Source organism: Ctenopharyngodon idella, chromosome 1 (genome assembly GCF_019924925.1).
Source record: "Ctenopharyngodon idella isolate HZGC_01 chromosome 1, HZGC01, whole genome shotgun sequence".
NCBI lineage: Eukaryota > Metazoa > Chordata > Actinopteri > Cypriniformes > Xenocyprididae > Ctenopharyngodon > Ctenopharyngodon idella.
The window spans coordinates 39,429,327-39,453,836 of record NC_067220.1 but is presented as its reverse complement, the minus strand read 5'-3'; the positions used below and the strand labels follow the sequence as shown (position 1 = coordinate 39,453,836).

Here is a 24,510-nt window from a genome sequence, read left to right as displayed (position 1 = left end):
GTGAGGAGAACGTTAGTCAGTCAGCTTCGGCTGAAGATCATCACACTGTTTCTCGATTGGATGACGCTGAGGAACATCAGAACAAATGAAGTCCAAGAAAGGTCTGACAACCCTAGAGAAGAGCCTGATTTTCTTATTTGTAGCCCTGACTGCAGTCAGTATTGGACTAGTTGTGGTGTTTGTCATTGAGAAGAACAACTCAAGTCCAAGAGGTGGGTCAAGTCCAAGAGATCAAGATAATTAGTAATTTAATCAAGATAATTATTCCACTCAGATATAAATGTAGATGTTATAGAAATTTAAAGCATCTCAGTGGTAATAAAATGCAACAATAGAAATGGAGTAGTTATTTATGATTATAAGAGCATATAATGTCTAATCAATAGACTTAATCAAAGCCACAAAGATGTTTACTTGATAAACAACTAGTCTGTAATGAACCTCTGCTACTTTAAGTTCATGAAAACAGCTTATGTTATGTTAATTTTAATTAAATTCTAACCCAAATGATTTTCTTGCACTCTTCTTATAAACTCCAACTATAAAATTACTTTTGAATGATTAAAGTTATTGATAAAACTTTAAATCATTTCTCAGCACAAAAGTACTATAGCCTACGTTTGTTGAATCAGAAATCTGTGCCATACAATGCAGCATTCTCCTCTTTAGAAAGCACTTGAAAGCAGCATATACATGCAAATTACAACGTGAAACTGTGTAATACTCTCAAAAATAGCTCTCAGAAGCTTCCTGTAATCATTTTCTACTTCCAGAAGGACTTTTACACTCTGGTGCACATTAATGTAAAAGTTTCATGCGAGTGAAATTACACCTAAAGTATTTATCGGAGTATAATTTGTTGCAAAAGTTTAACTTACATTGTTTCACATAACCATTATTACCCATAAGATTATTTTTGCAACACTAATGATGAATGCAGCGCAATATATAGGCCTATAGGTATTGGCACACGCACATTATCCTTTCTTTTCAAATTCAGTTACCAGACTAAAACTGCATTATGTTCCACGAGGCTGAATCCATGAAATAGCTTCACCTGCAGGGTGCTGCTGAGGAAATGTAATCAATCTGTTTACACAGGCGATGTCAAATTCTATTTCTCGCTCTGTCTCTGTACGCAGAGGATGAGATCGATACGGGATGTGGTAGTCTGCAGGAGCTGACGGCTTCCTCAGGGGAATTTTCCAGTGGGAATTACCCCAGCAGCTACGACAATGGCATGAGCTGCAGTTGGCACATCACAGTAGAAGCCAATAAGGTACCGGGTGACACTTACCTCAGCTCATTAGCCGTTAGCTGCTCATTAGGACACTGTAAGGATTTTGTAAGATGACCTACATGCTTTGGTTTCTGAAAGCTCTTTGCACAGGCTTCAAATAGGGAAATCCAATGCTAAAAAAAAAGGGGGAAAAAAAACAAACATTGTTTTTAAGTGTCAGTGAAAGGGGGTTCTTATAACTACTATAATTTAAATATACATACTGAATGTGCTGTTTTTGGTATATTTATTTTACATTAGATTTTCAAGGTAGGTTAAAAACAAAGATCGTCTGAGCATGTTTTATAAGAAAATACAATATTCTGTATTTCAACTTCAAAATGTTTATTTCAATGTGTTAGTTCCTGTTTCTTTGTAATTGTTTGTGAAATTTACTACACTCTTAAAATAAAGGTTCTTTATTTGGTTCCAAGAAACTTTAACATCCATGGAATCTTTCCATTCCACAAAAGGTTCTTTATAGTGGAAAAAGGTTCTTTAGATTTTTAAAATGTTCTTCACACTATGAGAAAAATGGTTCTTTTAAAGGGCTAGTTCACCCAAAAATGAAAATTACCCTATGATTTACCCTCAAACCAACTAATGTCCTGGCTCTTCCAAGCTTTATAATGGCAGTGAATAGAGGATGAGATTTTGAAGCCCAAAAAAGTGCAACCATCCATCATAAATGTACTCCACACGGCTCCAGGGGGTTAATAAAGGCGAAGTGCGTATGCCTGTCTGCCGGAAGCTAGTTATTTTAGTTTATAAAGATTTAAATATGGATATTTTTCTTACACAAATGCATCATTTCACTTCAGAAGGCCTTTATTAACCCCCATGGAGCTATGTGAATATCTTTCATGATGGATGGTTGCACTTTTTTTGGGCTTCAAAATCTCATCCTGTATTCACTGCCATTATAAAGCTTGGAAGAGCCAGGACATTATTTAACATAACTCTGATTGTATTTGTCTGAAAGAAGAAAGTCATATACACCTAGGATGAGTGTGAGTAAATCATAGGGTAATTTTCATTTTTGGGTGAACTATCCCTTTAAGAACTGTTCACTGAAAGGTTCTTTGGAGAACCAAATATTGTTGTTCTATGGAATCACTGTGTAAACACCCTTTTGGAACCTTTATTTTTAAGAGTGTAGCAATTTCTAAATTGTTTCTACAACACATTATTTCCAGTGTAATGGGACACAAATGTGTACCCCATTCATGGAAAATTAATTCTTATGGTTTCTACTTATAGTTGATCCATCTGTGGTTTGAAGACTTCTCTATAGAGGACTCCAATACGTGTGAGGCCGACTTCGTCACTCTCAAGGATGAACTCGGCACCATTGGTGAGTCTTGTGCTGAGGCTGGTCATCATTTTGGCAAAACCATTTCTCTTCCCTGCAGAGAGTCCGAAAAAAAATCACTGTAAGTTAATTACCATGAGCGCAGAAGAGATCTGCCTGCATTTATTCCAGAGGGCATGAGGCAATTAACTTCTGACAGACTGAGTGAATGTTACCGGTCACCATTTTTTGACTGTTGAGCCATTGCTTATGCTAAGCATGTTCTGCCAAATTTTCAGTTTGAATGAGAGGAAACACATCAAGACAAAAACTGGTCACTCTACCTAAAGCAAAAGCGCTGTATTTTCCTGGGTATTCTAGTCCAGAGGTTCTCAACTGGTGGGTCACAACCCAAAAATGAAAAAATAAATTCAGATAACTATATAATCTTGATTAGTTAGGATAGCAAAATAAAAACTTATGAGAAAATGTAAGAGAAAATCTTTTTTATTGATGTCAAAGGCTGTGTGTTCAATAAAAACTCTACGATTTCTTTCTCTTGCAGGGAGGTACTGTGGTTATTCAACGCCTAAACCAATAGTGTCCTTAGGAAACAGCATTTTTGTGTACTTTGACACCAACGACAGATACACAGAGAAGGGATTCAAAGCCCTGTACCAAGCTGTGGCCCCTGAGACGGCGTCAGGTAACGACAATGAGAGTTACATAATGACTTAATTACATAACAGTATTATTAACACGGTGGAAGAACATTAGAGATTTAACAATGCACGTCTGTTGCACTTTTCATATCATCATTTAGTGACTGTATCGTACTCTGCCAGATACTGAGAGGCTGTTATAAGTGTCTCACTGCAGCTGACCTAGAAAGAGACGCAGCGCGTTAATGTGTGTGTGTGTGTGTGTGTGTGTGGTGTGTAACTGGGGTGTATGGGGGGGGGGGGGGGGGGGGGGGGGGGGGGGCTGTCAGAATACCCTTTTGGTGTCTCTCTATGCAGCTAAATCTCTCTCGTTCCCATGCTTCTAGAAATAGTTGGGGCTGGTGGCGTTCTTCAAGGTGACCGTGGGGAGCTGTTGACCCCTGGATTTCCTGCACAAAACTATGAGAATGGCGTGCTCTACCAGGTGCTTCCAATGATCAATATGACCTCTACACCTGCTCTTGAATTATCACAATCTGTCTTTTTCCCATTTGTTCTCTGGAGTCTGTATCTTTGTCCTTTTCCACCTACGCTATTCCATTGCTCTGAACATTGTTTTCAATATCTGCTGTCTTAAAGGGGTCATGAACTGCATTGTTTTATTGTTTTAGAATGTTTCCTGGGGTGCACTTAGTATGTTAGTATGATTTTTACATCAAAAATTGTCATAATTTAGAAATAAAAGGCATTTTTCCTACCCTGATTTTAGCCCTCTGATTTGAACGCTCTGTTTGAAGGGGCGTGTCTGCTGTGAGACTTCACTGTAAATGCCCACTGCTGTGATTGGCTAACATCTTTGCATATGAAATAGCTTTAGTATTACATGTTTAACTCTCTCAAAAACTTTTACCACATTTTTACTATTGCAGCTCTCAAGGTTAACTAATTGTGTAAAGTGTTGATTATATTTAGATCTATGGCATTTTATTTAGATTGTGGCATGAAAGGTTGCAGTGATGAGCATGTAGACGATCACAGACATAACTAACAGTGCAAACACACTGTAGATAAGAGATTCGATTATTACAGGAATTTTGGCGCGAGTACTCAGTCACTGATAAACTCGCGCTGTTTGATTGACAGCTCCAGCGATTGCAAAGGAAGCGTTCTTTGATCGCTTTCTATTTATAATTTAATCACAGTTTATTTTTTAATAATCACAAGATTATTTTCATCCTACTAAGAGAAACAATGTGAAGTTGACCGTTAAGTCATCACTTGTTTGATTTACTGGCACATAGACAAAGAACATTTGACTGTACATGAATCGTTGTAAATCAGAAATCACTGGTCACAGATCAGGCATTAGAATTAACGCTTATTTACCAAAGAATCCACAGTGTAATGTACCGCATAAAAATAAATAAAATAACCACATTCCTAGCATTAGGATCATTTGAAAGGTGTTATTTTTAGTCCAGTGAGTGATCCTGTGCTCTTCTCTCTTCCTCATCTCACTAACGCTAGTGGGCGGGGCCAAAGTTGCAATGGTGAAGTAGGTGTTGATTTTCTTCTGCAGAGGAGGTCTTTCACCTATCTATTATAGATTGGCACATTCCAGGATGAGTCGTTCGCTGGGCTTGGTAACATTAAAAGCTGTTTTTGGACTAACAAGGAAGTTTTCAGTTCCGAAACTTACAGGATATTGTTAAAGTATGATGACCTCTTATATATCAAAAGCTCAAGGAAAATTTGATTTCTCAGTTTATGACCCCTTTAAAGAGTGGACACAGTGAAATTTCAGCAAGCAGCTTTCTGTTGGTCACTGTGGCAAACTGACATAACCAACTGAAATCAGCTCAAGAACTTTTTCGTCCTCATTTGAAATTCCCAATCGTGTGGATTCCTATTGAAAAGACTGGATTTCGGATTAACAGTAAATGTGACCGCACCTTTAGTAAGATATAACCTTCACCATCATATTCAATAGCGTGAAATATATTTGACTCCTGCATTAGAGGAAATTGCCTTTGTTTTAAAGCGCTAATGCAAGCATCACCATATTGCTCATACTGACTGTTAGCGATTGTTTGTGCTACAGGCATGAATGATACCTCGGATTGAGAGTATGGTACTGTTCTAAGCGATTGCAATTGATTTTCAGCTGCCACATGATAAAACAAATGAAAAAAAAATCCACAATGAAAGAGAATACAAGCCATATTCTTTAGGAGATGAATATCACTGGGATTAGTTTCTTCTGACCAGGCCAATCAGCTAACAACCACCCAGAACAAACTAGCAATGTCCTTGCATCCATTCACAACATTCTAACACATTTTCTTCATAACTTCTAAAAATATAGTTCCATCATGTTTTTTGACAAATGTTTATGAATAATGAATCCAGTCCCGATCTGATTGCACACAGAGGAAATTGTGGAGTTTGTGAGGAGGATTTGATGATCAGTTTTGACATGGGGGGCTTTGATTGTGGAAGTCAGACTGCTGGAAGCTTCCTCACGGTGCGGCTCCATCTGGCAGGATATTTACCCACATTAGCTAATCTACAGCCAGCCTTCCAGCCTTCCAGCCTTGACTTGAAACTAACTAAAGATGCATGAGAAAGCACATTTTCACCAGCCCTGTCAGGATACCAAAATTGCATTTGGATCAGTCTATGTATTGTGCATTTGCAAAAGTGTGCAAAACAAAATGCCAAAAACAGCAGTTTAAATGCACTCTAATCTAGTTATTCTAAGGTGAGGATTAATGTTAAATTAACTAATTTTTTTATATGTATGTGTTGCCCAGTGGATGATACGCGTACCTGATTGGGAAAAGGTCCGGCTAACATTCACAGCTTTTGACCTTGTCCCAGAATCATGTGGTGACTTTGTGGACGTCTATGATGGTGCTTCAGATGGTGCCGCTCAACTGGGTGAGAACTGACATTTACTGAATCCAAAAAGCTTGCCTTTGTGCCTCGCCCAACATCTGTGCACTCATTTTTATCTGCCAAAAAACCTAAATCTCAATTACTGTAGGTCGTTTCTGTGGAAACAAGGTCCCGGCTCCGGTGTTGTCTAGTGGCAGTAGTATGGTGGTTCGTTTCAAGTCTGATTCGAGCGGGACTGCTAAAGGCTTCAGCGCCACCTACACCATAGCAAGTGCCCCACCAATTACAACCACACCAACAACCACCACCAAGACCACGACCACTGGACCAACAACCACCACACCAGTTCAGACACCCACACCTGCTCCAGAAGGTAAGTACAATAATGGCATTTTGAAAGAAACTGCATCAATGCATCACTTACCTGGTCATATTAAAGTATAAGGCTGATGATCAATGCACCTCCTGCAGTCTAATGACTAAGGAGGGCAAATTAATATGGCTTGTTGTGCACAATAAAGGGGATTAAACATGAAACTAAACAAATAATAAATCTAATTATGGCATTAAAGGTTGACCCAGAAGACAACTGTACTGCAGGCGAAGTTTATATGTTGCTTTGAAGTTTATTAAGTTAAAACGTTCTAAATTATTTAAGCTTTATATACATATATATATATATATATATATATATATCTTTAAATCTTTATTGATTTAATAATATTAAGTTCTTATTAAAATCTCTGACTTTTGATTGAAGACTTGGATATACTGGCAAATCTGAGCACAGTTTGACACTGCAAAAGTCTAAGTTTACACACCATTTAATTTGATTTCTTTCTAGGAAAAACAGTTTAGGCATTAAAGACATGAAGAGATAACAAGCACATTTTGCAGTGCTATCATCAAGCATGACATGCTTCTACCCTACATGAAGCCAGATGATATTTAAAGATTGCAGGGTCTGATGAATTTCTTTTGAGCATTATTGTTCAGACAATAACACTCACTCTCTGTTCAGACTCTGGCTGTGGGTCTCCTGGGAAGCTGTTCGGACGTAAAGGTCAGATAAGCTCCAAGAACTATCCTCAGGCTTATCCTGCAAACTTGAGCTGCTCTTGGGACATCACAGTGGATGAGGGCTTTCTTGTCAAACTGCACATCACTGATCTGGCCATCGTGGGTGAAGCAGGCCAATGCGGCACAGATAAACTCACCGTCATCGATAGTCAGCAGTCACTGGGTAAGACACGACACTAAAAAAAAGATACAAAGGTTACTTACTATAGCTTTATGTTTAATAAATGGTGCTTGCAAACTCTGAGACACCTTAGCAACACCCTGGAAACCACCCACAAGACCCAAGCATCATGGCGGCGAGTTTTGCAACGGGCATTTCTTTCAAAAAACATTAAAATCTAACATGTAATCTATAGTGCACTCTAAACAATGTTTTGTTTAAAACCAAAAATCTTCTAGTTTTGCAACTGCCCGAATCTGCATTATTAAAACTAGGCTTAAAGAGGACCTATTATGCTTTTTTACATTTTCAACTTTCTTTAGAGTATAATGTTGCTTTTTGAGCATGAAAAAGGTCTGCAAAGTTATAAAGCACAAAGTCACTGCAAGGAGTTATTCTCTATATCAGTAAGCACTGTTTCTAAACTCCCTGAAATGCCTCCATTGTAGTCTTGAGTTTTCTTCCAGGAACAAATACGTCACAATGTTCCTCATTTAAATAATTCCCGCTCAAGGTTAACACAAAATAAAGGGGCAAGGCCTGGTTGAGTTGAGTTAGTAGTATGTTGAAACTCATGGTTATGGTAAGGGCGTGAAATTTCTGAAACATGCTTGAAGAATTGACCAATCACAACACACTGGTCCAGCCAACCAATCAGAGCACATTGCTCTTTTCAGAAGGAGGGGCTTCATAGAGACAGGAAATAAACAGAGCGTTACTGACAGACTGGGAAGAGAGGTGCTGCAACAATGTCAAATATGTGAAAAATAGTGTTTTTCAAACATTCAAGCATGAAAACCTATTCTAGTAGACCCCAAAATCAAAATCAAGACTTTGTAAAAGGGCATAATAGGTCCTCTTTAATATGTGACATCCTCCAGTAATTTAATTAGATAAAATGTGTCAAGCCAGCATAGCACTGTGCCAAAACGTGGCCTATCAGAGACGACCTTCGACTCTGTTTTGGGGCCCATAACTAACACTAAATGGCACTGCTGGCGCAAGAGTAGCTGCCGTTCTCATCGCTCTCCCTTATCCCTCACACAAAGGGACTGTAAAAACTGATTATCATCAGTCTCCGTGAGGCATGAGCCAGCAGGCGAGCGTACTATAAATTACGGCTCCTTATTACTGAACATCAAACAGAGCTGTGAGCAGCCGATACGCTTATCTGCAGCAGCTTTTCAAGGACTGCACCCCAGATACTGTCAATGAGTCCTGGTGCAGGTTGAGAAAGAATGAAAGAGAAAGTGTGAGGGGAAAGAACCAAAAGTTTGGGATGTTTGAACTACAAGAAAAGACAAAAAGGACAAGTGTTTTTGGCTATTTGCAGAGCAGTGATATTGTAGAGGAATAGTACACCCCTAAAGCGTCACTTCATGTCTGCCCAAACCTGTATGACTTTCTTTCTTCCGTGGGGCAAAAAAACTGAATCGCTCTTGTCCTTTCAATTACAATGAATGGAGAATGGAGCTTTCATAAAAGTATACAGTATATATGGTTCATAAAACTATATTCCAAGAGTTTTGAAGACATAAACAGGTATGTTTAAAAAAAAAACAGATGGAAATGTATCACTTTTTATTGTAAATGCATGGAAAAGAGTGACCAGTGCATTCTTGAAAAATTCAGTGCAATAAAAGAACATTATTGGAACAACAAAACTCAAAAATAATAATTACTAATTGTTTTTGTGAACTAAATGTGATACTAAATGTGATTTTGTGATACTAAATGTGAATTATTCCATCAAACCACTGAACAAAAGGGCTTTGAAATTCATTAAATGAATAAAAACAAGTTCAGTTTTGGTCCACCAGCAGTCATGGACTGCATGGCTCATTTGTCTTGACACTGTGTCCTTACTTGCCTGTTGCAAGAGTGTATGTGTATGTTCTTCACATCACTTTCTTTATCCTGGCTGTCAAGATGAAGCGGTGTGTGAGTGTTAGTTCTGCTGACAGCCTGTATTACCCTGAAGATAGGAGTTCAACAGTTTGAATAGAAATGCATAACAAACCATGTTAACCTGAGCTATAGGCCCACAGTAGGCCTATATGGAATTCTTAATATTAATAATGAATTTGACTTGTATTGCAGGAATACTGATTAGCACACATGGCACGAGTTAATTTCTCTCACATAATTAGATGCCATTCGACAAATGAAATAATCATTATGTTCATATGAAATGGAGATGATGACTTCCTAAATGCTTTTTGTACTATTAAAGCTGAAGTATTTTTTAATGCATAACAACTTGCCGTTGTTTATTACTGACGAATCAAATCTACATTAACAACAAAGCTTGCACAGGCCCACCGTCGAGTAAAAAAAGTATATCATAATTTTCTATGATCCAATCATTAATTGAACACAGCTTACCTTAAATATTCATTTACAGTCACAGAAAATTCTTGCGCTGTATTTCGTGAATGAAAAATGAAAATATCAGACGGAAAACGCGTTAAGTAGAGTGAAAAAGAGACAGTTATGGTCTGAAAAGTATATTCAGGGCAAACGGGATAGTACAGTCAGGAATGAGCTGCTATTTAAACAATTCGCGCGCTTCGCTTGTCCAATCAATGACATCGACACCCCATATGGAAATACAAACTTTAACCCGGGGTTTATGAAAGTACAGTCAACCCTCGAATCCTGAATATCCAGGATTAATTTCGAAAAGATAAGCCCTGGGTTAAAAGTCCTCTAGAAAACTGTTTACCTGCAACAGGGCCGTTCACCAGCTTCACATGCAGGTGTTGAACTTAATAAACACCTTCTTCATCGCTGACAAAACATAGGATGCATTTGCAGGCTTGTTTTCAATTAACTGAAGGTAAAAAAAAAATCCACTTTATCCAGCGCTTATTGTTCTCTATGTACTAGAGTATCTTTTAATGTTTTACTTAGTGAGCAACGGCTCCAAACGATCCCTGAATTCGAATCAGACCGACGCGCGAACCGATTCAAACGGTTCTGCTGGCTAACTTACTGGACCGGTTGATTAAAAATTACAGACTCAGAAGAATGATTTATTCACGATTTTGGAGCATTGCAGCCAAAAGATTCAATAAAACATGGGACACGAGACACGAAATTACGACAAAAGATTATGACAAAATTACATAATTATAATAATTAAAAGAAAAAATGCAAAAAGTCATTATTAAAGCCTATTATAATTTAAAATATCATATGCCATAACTATGACTATATAGCCTACTGTATATATAATTATTATCCAAAGAATTATTATTTTTTTTTATGTGGCACAAATGGTCTTCCTTAAAGGTACAGAACCTAAAATAGCCTGTTTGTTTCTAAGAGCCAGGAGGGGGTGAGTGGTTTTGTGAAACTAAATGTGACCCTGGACCACAAAACCAGTCATAAGTCGCATGGGTATATTTGTAGCAATAGCCAACAATACATTGTATGGGTCAAAAATTATCGATTTTTCTTTTATGCCAAAAATCATTAGGATATTAAGTAAAGATCATGTTCCATGGAGATATTTTGTAAATTTCCTACCGTAAATATATCAAAAAAGTATTTTTGTGAGTGGATATGCATTGCTAAGGACTTCATTTAGACAATTTTAAAGGCGATTTTCTCAATATTTAGATTTTTTTTGCACCCTCAGATTCCAGATTTTCAAATAGTTGTATCTCGGCCAAATATTGTCCTATCCTAACAAACCATACATCAATGGAAAGCTTATTTAAGATGATGTATAAATCTCAACCTTCAGTCAGATGATGTATAAATCTCAATTTCAAAAAATTGACCCTTATGACTGATGTCTTGTTGATACAAGAAACTTTGACTCACATTTTTAGTGGACTTAAGTGCAACTGATGCAAAACCAGTAATGTCAATGTTCTGACTTTGTGCCATTAGATGCAGAGTAATGCAGAAACTTTCTCTTTCTCTTTTATCTCTCTCTCAGGCACACACTGCGGGTTTGTTCTTCCCCCAGTTCTTATCAGTGTCAGTAACAACATGTTGCTAAGTTTCCAGTCAGATGCTCGGCTAGCCGACCGTGGCTTCTCTGCCACATGGGAAGCTGTGTATCCAGAGGACCTTTCTGGTAAAACACCTTTGCAAACTTATAAAGACATCCATCTACTCACACCTACACACACACACACACACACACACACACACACACACACACACACACACACCTCGGATGAATCCTGCTGATGCAGCTGCGAGCCAACAGCCATCAGCAGCCCTGTGTGTCTTGTGAGAAGTGTGTGTGTGTGTGTGTGTGTCCTATGGAGATTTTGAAATCCAGGTAATGAGGGTAGAATAGCAATGCAGAATAACAAAAGAGTGTGGCAAACAAAAAATGTCAACATCATTTAATCGTCCAATTTTACCAATAATTTAATAATATTTTAGAACTCAAATTATATGTTTGAAATCTCATTTTAGAGTTGCACATCTCCAAACTGGAATAGTGCCAAATCGCTCAAATAAATGCCCTGGCTGACACAGTGGCAATTGAAAGAGCTATATTTCACAGTAAATATACACATTCCTGGATTTATGAAAAACATTTCCCCCTTCACCAGATGGTACACCCCTAAAAAAGGAGAGGAAAGCATCTGGAGTCATGCTGATTGACGCCTGCATTAACATGCATTGCAAGAGCTCACATTTAAAGCTTGTCTCTATGACATATTCTACTTAGACTCACAGTAAATTCTGCCTGCAGTTTCCCTCTGCCTGTGCAGTGAACTAGAAATGTACTGAACAAAAAGAAGGCCTTATAGGACATTTTATACTGTATATGTAGTTTTAATATCATTTTAAAACTTTCTCTGAAATACAAAAATGCTGTTAAAGGGGACCAATTATGAAAGGCTTGATTTTGTTTTTGGGGTCTACTAGAATAGGTTTTCATGCATGAATGTTCAAAAAAACACCTTATTTTTCACATATTTGACATTGTTGCAGCACCTAACTTTCCAGTCTGTCAGTAACGCTCTGGGGTGTGTTTCCCATACAACGACGTAACTCGTAACTCAACTAGCTAGTAATGACTGTTTCCCGAAACCGTATTGTCGCAATCCTGTCATTCAGCCATGTTGGTTAATGATGTCACGCAGGTGGTGGAGTAATAACTTCTTTAAATTAATCCGTTTGAGATCGATGTTTTGCTATAAATTACGGACATAGCATCAGAGGACTGCTTCTCGTTTTTCTCAGTTATTTTGCTTTATTTCCAGATTCAATCATAGGCGCGTTCTTACGTACTAGAGCACGTACTCTTCAAAAACGGCGCTTAAAATATCTTGACAAACTAAAATATGTAAATGACATTTGTATGTATTCGAAATAAAAGATATGCATTGTACTTAATGTCAGCTTGCTTATTTTGCCCAAGATAATGATTTTTAAAGTCCACATGTTATAAAAACAAGAAACTATGCTTCTAACCACAGCTCGAGAGCTGTCGTTCCAACCACACAAGTTTGCGATGCAGTTTGCGAATGTTCGTTTGAATGATGGTTTTGGGAAACACCAAATCATTGAACTATGTCAGTAACAACGAAACTTGTTTTTGCAATGTTTGTTGGCTAATGATGCTTTTGGGAAATGCACCCCTGTTTAGTTCCTGTCTCTATGAACCCCCTCCTTCTGAAAAGAGCAATGTGCTCTGATTGGTCGGCTGGACCAGTGTGTTGTGATTGGTCAACCGCTTTCAGCGCGTTTGGGAAATGTCACGCCCTTACCATGACCGCGAGTTTCAACACGCTATAACTCAACTCAACCAGGCCTTGCCCCTTTATTTGCATATGCCTTGGGCATGAATTATTTAAATGAGGATTCTTGTGACGTGTTTATTCCCGGAAGAAAACTCAAGACTACAATGGAGGCGTTACAGTGAGTTCAGAAACAGTGTTACTGATATAGAGGATAACTCCCGCTGGAGTGACTTTGTGCTAAAACAGTAACATTACACACTAAAGAATGTTAAAAAAAAAAAGTAAAAAGGCATAATAGGACTCTTTAAGCCACAAAACAGCTTTTACATTTTCTGTGATCTGTGGTCATCTGATTTTGTATATGATTTTGCAAGTGTAGCCCAATGACCTGGGCTGCATTTCCCAATCGTGCAAACCATTGGCACCAATTGTCTCTACAATCTACTTAAGCTGTGGTCACATTTACCATTGTTCTGCTGAATTTCATGAGCGAAATAGTCATTTCAAAAGAACATGCAGATATCGCATTTTTCATGCAAAATCACTGATTGATTAACAGAAATCTGTTTGGTTTGAAAGTGCAGCCCTGTACTGTTTGCAAGGAAAACCAGCTAAATAATCCCATTGTCATTGGGACAAAAGATATGTTTATAAAATTACAAAATACTGTCTCATGGATGGTTGGAAATAATGATAAAAGTTTCTCAATTCACCTGCCACTGGTAGGTCTGGCAAAAAGTTAATTTTGGACCATGGTGACATGTGGCTTGTCCTGGGCCTGGGGCTAAAACCTGAGATTCCATGTACAGGCTGACTTCTGCTTTAACAGCAAGACACAATTTCATGACATTTTGCTTGGTTGGAACAATTCTACCTTTCACTGTCACATTTTATAGCCGTTACTCTGTCCGAAAGCACCAAACCGCACTTATGATGTCCTGCAGATATCCAGGGATGTGGAGGTTTCTCACAGGAGGAGACAGGCATCATCAAGTCTCAAAACTGGCCCATGAACTATCCGGCTAACAGCATGTGTCTGTGGACCATACGCGATCCCAAGGGGAAGACCATTAAATTGACGTTCACTGACTTTGACGTGGAAGAGGCTGGCATCCTTTTCGGCCAGTGCAATGACAACGTGGTTGTCTACGACGGAACACAACCTGGAGCAAAAAAATACGGTGAGCGAGGACAAGGAATGCTTTGCAAGGGCACCTTTTTATGAGACCCTTTAAATCAGTTAAAACTGTGACATATTTATAACCTCCATTCATTCAAACCAGACATATGTTTATAATTTACCGTCCACTAAAATGGTAGGGCTTGCATGCTTTTAAGGACTATAGAGGGCAATACATTCAAATAAATGTACTTTCTTACAGGCCCCTTCTGTGGCTCCAAAATGCCTGCTGTCATCGAAAGCACAACAAATGAACTTGTGATACGTTTCTATGCCGACTATTTCATTGAGGGCAAAGGTTTCCGTGCACACTGGACTACCGATTCTACCTTACCTACCCCCACCGAACCTCCGGTGCCACCCAACCCATGGGATGACATTACGATAGGTATGAGCAAAATCATTTCAGAATCAGAATGAGATATATTGCCAAGTAAACATCATTTCCAGCAAATATGAAACAATACATAGAATCAATCAAGCGCTGATAATTCTAACCAGATATTGCATGTGTGTATTGTCACAAAGTAGTTCAAAGGAAATTCTACCTGGGCTAGAAATCACCAAGAACAGCTTAGTAAAGTAACCACCAAGCAATGCCATCACAACCACCAAAACTGCATAGAAATTTGGGTAATTTCTACAGTGTTTTATGTTCCCATGAAACAATACTGCATATTTTACATAAAATGTTAATCAACTTTCCATGCATAGATGTTCCCTAATTAACACAAATTCATAATGATTAGTACCTAAGAATAATAAAAAAATAAAAGAAAACCTGACAGGCAAATTCCTATATCCCAAATCATATTTTCTCAACTTCACTTTAAATTAAACATCACATATATGTATTTCTAAATGATTAATTTTGAGTATTAGTATACATTTATTTATTATCTTTGACATAAAACACAATTTATAGTTATAAATGTTTTTTTTTTTTTATGTGTAAAACCACTTAATTATTTTATGTCCCAACTCCAGTCCACCCTGTTACACTGGCGCTATTTGCCCTTTAAAATCTTAAGCATATGCCCTAAATCACATGACTTGCTAGAAGTGACATCATTTCCTTGGAGGGAAAGCAACTCTAAAGCTGCGTCTCATTTCGGAGGCTGCGTCCTCCGGAGGTCGCATTTGTTGGCCGCATACGTCATCGACACGGTCTCATTTAAGAAAAGTAACCATTAGATTGCAAAGAAAAGAAAGAAATTACAGTATTTTACACATCACAAGGAATAACAGTCAATTTTATTACCGTTACTTTTCTTAAATAAGACTATCCTTGATAATCCTTGATGACGTATGCAGACTTCTAATACGACCTCCGGAGGACGCAGCCTCCAAAATGAGATGCAGCTTAAGGCTGTGTCCGAAATCACGCCTTATACCCTTAAATAGGGCACTATTTGAGAGAACAGCCATTTGTAGTGGTGTCCAAAATCATAGTGGACGATCTCGAGTGCACTCATTCAATCCCATAATGCACCACAATAACGAGTGTACAACCGATGTACGCTCAACGGCTAGAGAATACCCATAATGCAGTATGAGGTTTGTGCCGAACGAATTCCCGCGTCTCGCCAGAAGATTGCGATAATTGATTATTTTGTTTAATTAAGGCTTATAGATAGTTTCCATGAAAGAGATCACAGCCTATATCAGTCATAAAGACCCTTTTACAAATGTGTTGTAAAAATGTTATGTAATCGGGTGGACATATTCCATATAATGTGAAATATTTGGTCATGATTATTAGATTATACAAGCCTGAGCTTGACCTGTATGTTTTTCCCATTTTTCCCTCTTAAAAGACTAAAAAATAATTTAATTTTACTTTTTTTCCCCAACAAACCTAATCGGTACAAAATCCACCAAACTGTAGGAATAACTCATGCACTCAAAACCACCCAGAACAATGACCTGGCAACCACCCCAAAGTTTGCTATGGCAAAATCCCTGGCAACATGGTCATAATTTTACAAGCACCGCTCACATTTTCAATATATTCCTGTGCAATACCAAAATATCCTTTGAAAACTCTGGTCTATTTTTCTGGGTAATTTAGAGCAGAGGTAATTGACAGCTGAAATCATTCAGCATGTTAGAAATCTCCTCAGATAAAAGCCTTCATCTGAATGCACAGACTGGCCTGAGAGCTGTGGGAAGCCCACGATCCCTCCCGCTGTCAACACTCGCATAGTCAACGGAGAACCTGCCAATGCTCACTCCTGGCCATGGCAAGTATCCATGCAGGTACGGTTACGCCTTCATCCAATCTCGCACTCTTCCTCGAAGAGATTTCAGATATCTTACATGACAGGAAAGTTAATGTTTGTCGTTTTATCTTATTAAAGATAAAATTATGTTTATCCAAAGCTAATGATATGAGAAATGAACTTACCATGATGTTACTAAGGTTAGTGTGCTTAAGGTCAGGTATTAATTCAGCTTGTTGCTATTATTAATTATGTTTGCTAAAGGAAGGATTAATATTAATATTGGTCTTAAGGACTAGGGATCTCTTACATTTGTTTTTGTTGAAGGTTTGGCGTGACTCAGAGCCTTCACCCAAGTTCGGTCATACATGTGGTGGAACTCTCATCCATAAGAATTGGGTCCTGACAGCTGCTCACTGCTTCATCAGGTTACAAAAATGATTCAAAAGTTTGGAATAATTAAAATTTTGTAGTCTCTTCTGCTCACCAAGGCTGCATTTATTTGATCATAATACAGTAAAAATTGTAATATTGTGAAATATTATTACAGTTTAAAATAAATTTGATGCTCAATAAACATTTCTGATTATTATCAGTGCTGAAAACATTTACATGCATGAACCTTTTCACAAATATGACACATGGAGCAAGATATCATTAAATTATTTTTAGGAATATTTTATTTCAATTTAATTTAAATGAGATTTTATTTATCTGTAATGGAGTATTTTTCATAGGTGATGATTTGTCTCAGTCCTGATGACCCCATCAGGGCTTTTGCTGTAATGACCGATTCGATGTACATGTGTGTGTGTGTGTCGATTTTCATCAGGTATGCCGATGAGCTGCAGCGCTGGAAAATGTGTTTAGGGAAACACAACCTGACCTTCTCTGAGCCAACTGAGCAGTGCTTTAACGTGCTTGGCATCTATCGCCACGAGGGCTTCCAGTACCCAACTGTGCCAACCGTGGAGTTTGATATCGCCCTGGTGCGACTGGATGGAGAGGTCACACCCACCGACCATGTTGATTTCGCCTGTCTGCCTTCAGCTGAGGAGGTCCTGCCCGAGGGCAAAAAATGCTACGCCACAGGCTGGGGAGATGAAACAGGTTAGTTTACTCATTTTAATCGCATGACATTGCTCTATGTTGTCCAGTCCCTGAATTAAAGTGATAGGTATTCAGCTTGACAGCTCAAACATGCATTTTGGTCTGGGACTACGCTTAAGCCTTGTCTGTGAAACCGGGGAATGAAGTTTTGAAGTGGTTTTGCTCATTTAAAGCTGCTGTAAGTGGTTTTATTACAGTACATAAAATGTAGTAAATCAAAAAACTTGGAGAGGCTTTCTGCCAGTTCTGTGAGTTTTGGGGAGGACTTCCTGTTTGTGGGTAGTTGATGTCAGGAGGTCAAAGGTTGTTAGTTTCAGAAGCTAGACTGTTAACTTCAGCAGCTGGTAGATGTCTTCACTACAACATTATTTAGGGGAAAAAATCTTTATCCTCTGATGGTCATTAAAAGTAACTCTGTGTTTCAAAGTCATTATAATAAATAAATGAATACAATCTTAAATGACAACTTTTTTAGATAATAAAAAATAATACTATTCTTGCATGCAAAATCAGTGTTGTTATTGTTAAATAAAGCTAAAACTATAAAACATAATTTTCATTAATTGAAATAAAACTGAAATCAGTGAATTCTTTATTTATATACTATTAAAATATTTATTTATATTTTGAATACACTTTTCATTTTATATTTTCTGTTTTCACTTTAAGTTTTAGTATTTTTATTATGTGCCATTTTTATTAGTTTTTTATTTCATTGATTTCATTTTATGTCAGCTTCATTTCAATTAAAGAAAATTATTTTTAATAGTTTTAGTTAACAATAATAGCACTGGCTGAAATAAAATATAAATATTAGATGAAAAACTTAAACTTAAAAAAATTAAAGCTGCCTTGAATGACCGGATTTATTTTATTATATTATACTAGATATTTTGTCAGTGATGGATTTTTGGTGGGGTGTTAACAGCGTGACTTATTTTTCTGTCTGCTACAAGGAACTAATATTATCGAGTGATCTGTCTCATGGCATTTTTTTTTACACTCAGGCAATTGGATACTTTTTCAACATCCCCATCTGAATTTGATTTATAAACATATTTGCCCTGATGTATAAAAACAGGCACTAAAAATGTACAGATCCAACATGTACAATATATACTCCCTGGCCCACATATCTGACAGTCCCGATAGTCCCCAAAGACTCTGGAGTGATTGCTCCCTCTGCTGTGCAGTTTTGATAATGCATCCTAGAATGCACAATCATATAAGGTTGGATTAGAATCCTTATTTATCTTCCAGTTATCAGCTCTAAGCCTTAACCTCTGCAGTAAGAGATAATAAGTAAAATATCTACAAATACATAATGCCATCTTGCCCACAGGTAACTCCACTGCTCCTAAAGTTGCTGAGGCATTGAACCAGGTGGCCCTGCCGGTAGTGCCGTACGACACCTGTAAACGCATGGACTACTGGTGGTTCCAGGTCAAGACCTCCATGATCTGCTGCGGCTACACTTTACCTGATGAGCTCAAGTCTGTCTGCCAGGTATGGAACTATTCTGAGATAAAGTAGAGTAAACATCTGCTGTATTTATATTCAATGGGCATTTTCAACTCTAATTTGAACAGATTGTCTTGCATATCCAATAGATACTAGACACTCCAAATATGCTCTTATTTGTAATTACAGTTACAACCAAATGAAACTGAGCAGAGCAAACAACAAACCAACCAAAAACAAGGATGCTAGTCATGGCACCAAATATAACCAGTCCTACTCTTGAGGCCAGGGGAGTGAGGTTTACACCTACAGATCTTATTAGCTTGCCTCCATTACAATCACTCCCCAAACCTCACTCCCATCTGGGTCACATCACCAAATATAACCAAACCGAATCATACTCATGCCTAGTCGAACCGGCATCTCCGGCATGGGAGGCGGGTGCACTAACAAGGATGCTAAAGACCGCAGTCTCTAGCGTCTGTCGGTAGTGCGCTTCTTGAGGCCAGGGGAGTGAGGTTTACACATACAGATCTTACTAGCTTGCCTCCATTACAATCAACCCTGTAAACCTCACTCCTATCCGGGTCATGGCACCAAATATAACCGGTCCTACTCGACCCGCTTTGAAAGGGATTCAAACTGGCGTTTCCCACATGAGAGGTGGCCACGCTAACAAGGACGCTAAAGACCGCAGTCTCTAGCGACCGACGCTTGTGTGCCTCTTGAGGCCAGGGGAGTGAGGTTTACATGTACAGATCTTACTAGCTTGCCTCTATTACAATCACCCCCCTAAACCTCACTCCCATTCCGGGTCACGGCACCAAATATAACCACTCCTACTCGACCCCATCTGAGTGTGAGTTGAACCGGCGTCTCCCACATGAGAGGTGGCCACGCTAACAAGGACACTAAAGACCGCAGTGTCAGGTGCTAGTGCACCTCTTAAGGCCAAGGGAAGTGAGGTTTACACATACAGATCTTACTAGCTTGCCTCCATTACACTCATAGCATTCATTTAATGTGATAGGGTGACTCGGGTGGACCCCTGGTATGCCAAGACAGCTCCTCGGCCCCTTGGGAGGTGCATGGCATCACTAGTTTTGGTCCAATCGGCTGTGTCTTTGATAAGAAGCCCAGCGTCTTCACTCGTTCCTCCGCCTACCTGCCCTGGATTGAGAACATCATTCGCAAAGACATATATGACCTCATCGGTATGTACGTTAGCATTGCTGGACGGGAGAATCTTGGTTCTTTTGGAATCAACTGAAGATTTTAGAATTTAAAAAGCATTCTCTTTTTCTCAAGGTTCTGGTTGTGGTGGCCTGAAGGATCTGGTTGGCACGGAGGGCATGCTGGCATCAATGGATCATCCATATAGTTACAGTAACAGAGCTTCCTGCCAATGGAATATCCGTGTGCCCACAGGACAAAATGTCTACCTTCACTTTAGCAACTTCTCCCTGGAGGATACCACACTGTGCCTCAATGACAAAGTCACTCTCAGTGATAACATTGGCACTCTAGGTAGACATATCCTATGTGGCATGTCCATATATACTAGTTTGCTCTCATGTGGGCCGCCGCAGTGTTTTGGGAATATGGATATAATATACTGTGTATCCTGCTCTTTTTCTCAGGTACCCACTGCAGCACATCTCCTCCGAGAGATCTAGTCACGGCTGGTGACACACTGACTATCAGTTTCTCCTCCAATGACAAAATTGTGGACGCAGGGTTCAGTGCCGAATGGAAAGCAGTGGATCCTGCTGACATAGAGAGTGAGTGAAAAAACAAAACACTTCTTTTCCCTCTGAGTGAATATTGTCATTCCATCAAATACATATTATGTTTAAGATTTGGGTTATGGTCAATGGTGTTTGCTAAGACGAGCGTCAGTGTTATGTTGATCATACATGCATTTCATTTGAACAAACCACTAACACCATAAAACAACCACTCAGAACACCCAAAATAACATCACATCTTCTCATTTCCATACTTTGGACCACCTTTATCTGTACATCTCCAGCTGCTGTTGGTTGCGGTGGGCACTTCACAAGTCAAAAAGGGGAGCTCCAATCACCCAACTGGCCCAATGAGTACCCAAGCCAAGCGGTGTGCACCTGGACTATCGACATCCCCTCAGCCACTGGAATCCATATTGTCTTCACTCACTTTGAACTGCAGGCTGTTAGTTTGCTGGGGCAGTGTGTGGATTATGTGGAGGTCTTTGATGCTGCTGGGTCATCACAAGGTTTGATTATATACCATAGCATAGTTAATAAATAGTTATAAATATTTCTGTCATGACAACTCTCTGAGAGTTTGGCATGGTAATGAGTATGACAATGTTAATGTATTTGGTCTTGGCGGAATAGATCTGCTACGCTGCTGCTGCTTTTATTGCAGCTGCTGCAGAGCAAGTTCGGGACTAGCCACTGCCAATACACATGACATGCTGCTGTGAGCAAGCAAGACATGCTGTTGCTGTACAAGCATACATGAATCGCCCCCGTAGCAGATCTATACAGGTGGAGCTGGGGAAGATGGAGGGTTTCTGAAAGCATGCTGCAAACTGCTACAGCAAAATATAGGCAAGAATTTGAATGTTGAGCAAGCTCATTGGCCAAAATAGTGGGAACCAATCAGCTGTGCCCTATAGAGAATGATGTAATTGCAAGCAGATAGGGTTAAAAGGTTAGTTCACCCAAGAATGAAAATTCTGTCATTAATTACTCACCCTCAATCCATATAAATTGAGCGGTTTAGTAGGGCCCTATGAAATCCATTTTATTTTTTCACAAATTCCATTTTTTTCCGTTTTAATTTTTCTGGATTCCGTTTTTTTAAGTTTAATTTTTTTTTGGACTCCAGTTTAATAGTTTAAATAAAATTTTAGTCATCAAAAAACATGTCTAATTAATTGAAATAATGAAACTTACCAACAATTTATTAAAAGTTTAACAAAAAATTACATTTTTTAGGGCCCTGTGATACACGTTTTATTCTTTCCCCTCAAATTCTGTTTTATTTTTTACCAAATTCTGTTTTCTGTTTTAACTTTTCTGGATTCCATTTTAATGGTTTAATTACATTTTAATAATCAAAAAGCATGTCTAATTAATTGAATTCTTAAAAACAACAAAATTTATTAATTAAAAAAAAGTATTTTTATGAGTTTTTTTTTTTTTTTTTTTTTTCAGAAATTCTGTTCCGTATTTAAATTTTTCCGGCAATCAAATGAACGCATACCATTTAATTTATCTTTTAATCATGAAATTAAACTTTTTTTGTCAAACAATGTGCTGCACAACAGAGCTTTACTGTTAAAATTGGAAGAAAAACTGAGATTATTCCTTAAAAAGATAGTTTTAATAATTTATTATTAAATTAATTTATCTAAATTCAAACGAAGCGGTTAAATGCTGATGAAGTTTCAGAGCGGCTCTGGAGATGAATTTCGTGCGTTCATTTCCTCATATAGTGAGGCGACAGAGGATAAAAACACAGCGGGCGTCGCACGTGCTTCAGTGTGTGTTTGTGTGTGTGTGAGGTAAATGAAACCGCGCTTCCGCGTCATTCATTTCAGAGGCACACAGACATGCAGGATTTATATTTAAATAGTCTATTTGTGGCATAATATTCACGGACAAAAGTCTATATCATGATTTCATTTAAGTGTACTGACCTGCTTTTTATTCAGTCATCAAAAATTGGACAAATTCCGTGACATTCCGCGTTATATACTAAATTCCGTTTTTATGACTGTATTCCGCGATTCCGTCCGCGTTTTCTGCATCGCGGAAATCATAGGGCCCCAGTTTAGTCCAAAATTTTTGACACAATCGCTTTATATGATGAACAGATTTAATTTAGGCTTTTATTCACATAAACATTAATCAACTCAGACATCAGTTGTGGTAAACCAATGGAACCTCAAGCATTTTCGCTTGAAGTGCAAGAACCAATGAGGTTAATTCTTGTGCGTTACACGGCATGTTTGAGCTTCTGCGAGAGCCAGTGAGGTTCGTGTGTTAAACAGCACGTTTGAGCTTCCACAAGAGATTTGTTCTTGTGCGTCAAGCAGGTTTGGTTGAGCTTCTGTTTATGTTCGCTGATCAATGTTTATATGTGAATAAAAGCCTATAATTCAATCTGTTCATCATATAAAGTGATCAAGGCTCTTCAGAAAATTTGGACTAAACTGCTCGATTCATATGGATTAGCTTTATGGTCATCAAAGTTTCAGTTGCGTAGCTGTCTATGGAGGGACAGAAATGCTCTATGGAAACAGCTCTATGGAGCTCTCAGATTTCATCAAAAATATCTTCATTTGTGTTCCAAAGACGAACGAACGGATTTGAAACGGCATGAGGGTGAGTAATTAATGACAGAAATTTCATTTTTGGGTGTACTATCCCTTTAAGGACTTATGAGCCGGCGCCGTCAAGAGTTTCATGGCAGAACTGTGGATTTTGTTGCTTTTATAATCAGCCTGCATTTTCCCATTGTCATACTGCATCCTGTTTCTTTGTTCAGGCAAATTTTGCGGCTCTATCCCACCATCTTTAACTGTCAATGGGGACAAGGCCACCATCCGCTTCCTCAGTAACAATGCTAACCAGAAAAAGGGTTTCCAAGGACACTGGACCACCGATTCTGCTGTTTTTCCTAAAAAACACGTCTAAAATGGGAAAGAGCTGTTGTGCGATTGACTGTACAAAAAGATTCAACAAGAAATCTGAGCTATTTTTTTACAGACTGCTGAAAGGTACAGAAGCAAGAAACAACTGGAATCCAGGCACCAATATGTGGATTTGCAGTTGCCATTTTGTATAAGACATGTTGAAGTTTGGGGTAAAATCATACCCTAGGTTATATAATCTATTGACAACTCATCAATTAAATATGTACCATATTATATTCTGTGTAACTGTTTCAGTTTTTGTCAGTGTTTATTAAAAAACCTCCATTATGATGAGCCTTATAGTGTTCAGGGGGGTGGTTAGATAATGTGTGCCAGCCAATCATTTTTACTTCTGGAACCCGACTGGTGCACTCTATAAAGACCTCACCAATGACATCGCCCTGATGTGATTGGCCAAAATGGTTACCATGACACCCAAGATCAGACCCAAACCCGAGTCTGTCATGCCTGCCGGAGATGTTGGTTACGTAACAGGCTGGGGGAATGACAGAGGTCAGAGGAACAAAGACCTGTTCATCTGAGTTGATTGATTTAGTTGAGCATCTGTTGTCATTTGTTCTAGTTGCTATTCAGTGATTAGTGAGCATCAGAGGATATTAATTATGCATTTATTGTGAAGTGATTACGATGCAAATGTAGGGTCAAAATGTGCCCTTTGACCTTGAAGATAACCCTTCTGAAATGTTAAGCAGTACATGGACTTGTAAATTATAATAGGTATAAATATTTTTTGAGTGTA

General features: G+C 38.5%; 1 protein-coding gene across 1 annotated transcript; it reads left to right on the top strand.

Annotated features, from left to right (window-relative positions):
- On the top strand, positions 1 to 24,510 carry zgc:154142 (uncharacterized protein LOC555481 homolog). Its single transcript, XM_051909333.1, has 20 exons — positions 1 to 212; positions 1,143 to 1,279; positions 2,540 to 2,633; positions 3,136 to 3,276; positions 3,619 to 3,716; positions 6,046 to 6,172; positions 6,279 to 6,503; positions 7,152 to 7,373; positions 11,320 to 11,460; positions 14,032 to 14,268; positions 14,470 to 14,655; positions 16,417 to 16,526; positions 16,817 to 16,917; positions 17,322 to 17,599; positions 18,942 to 19,105; positions 20,091 to 20,274; positions 20,369 to 20,587; positions 20,701 to 20,841; positions 21,093 to 21,317; positions 23,603 to 24,510. The coding sequence occupies exons 1-20, from the start codon at positions 86 to 88 to the stop codon at positions 23,749 to 23,751; spliced, it is 3,306 nt and encodes a 1,101-aa protein (XP_051765293.1). The 5' UTR covers positions 1 to 85; the 3' UTR covers positions 23,752 to 24,510.